Raw genomic sequence first — 732 nt, 5'->3', positions numbered from 1 at the left:
GGCACATATGGTCATGTCATGCACACTATGGTGATGACATGATCCCTGGCAACAGGGCCCAGGGCACTACGAATACAACACGGGAGAGAGGGCTTTCGTATTGGGAAACCAAGAGTAATCTTTGACGGTATTTTCCTTAACAAAGGGTGACTAACCATGACAGGTAATTGTTTAGTCCTCATATAATCTTTAAATTCTTTCTGCAGTATGATCTATTACAGTGGGTGATTCTTCCACCGTACAGGGATTAAAAATCAGTTTTTACTTACCTCTTCCCCTATTAATAATGATCTATTTAATGCCACAAAACTTACCAGCATATCTATCAGCACGTGGGGGTGGAGCCAGCACAGGAGATGTTATGGAGCTAACAGATGGTGCTGGCGATGAAAGACCTGAAATATATTAGTCAAATATAATCCTTTTTCCCCACTCTCCTTTTATGTCTGCATCTACGGAGATCTATTAAATCAAATAGTGTAAAATAACCTCTTTCATTTGTCCTTGGCCTTCTATTCTCTTGTATTAAAAGGATTCAAATTTTTATATCCCTGAAATAAGCAGAGATATAGATGGGTGGAGTAATAACTATACAAGTAGCAATGATCTTGTTAAAGAAATGGTTGGCTTGTAATAACAGTTAGTTAAGCAAAAGAGTATTCAGGTAGCATTTAGTAAATCAAGAAAATGTATCAATTACAATTACATCCAACACTTTTTCTACCCTTTGTA

General features: G+C 37.2%; 1 protein-coding gene across 1 annotated transcript in view; it reads right to left on the bottom strand.

The window, feature by feature from the left end:
• Window positions 1-259: 259 nt before the first annotated feature.
• The window catches only part of LOC119582384, a 2,714-nt gene continuing 2,241 nt past the window's right edge, over window positions 260-732 (bottom strand). Inside the window, exon 3 of the mRNA XM_037930596.1 lies at window positions 260-395. Coding sequence (XP_037786524.1) covers window positions 292-395 — 104 coding nt within the window. The 3' untranslated portion in view covers window positions 260-291. The remainder of the gene's footprint in view (window positions 396-732) is intronic.

The sequence above is a fragment of the Penaeus monodon genome, chromosome 15 (genome assembly GCF_015228065.2).
Source record: "Penaeus monodon isolate SGIC_2016 chromosome 15, NSTDA_Pmon_1, whole genome shotgun sequence".
In the NCBI taxonomy this organism is placed as follows: Eukaryota; Metazoa; Arthropoda; class Malacostraca; order Decapoda; family Penaeidae; genus Penaeus; species Penaeus monodon.
Note: the sequence above shows the minus strand (reverse complement) of the source record. Positions and strands in the feature narration are given on the sequence as shown.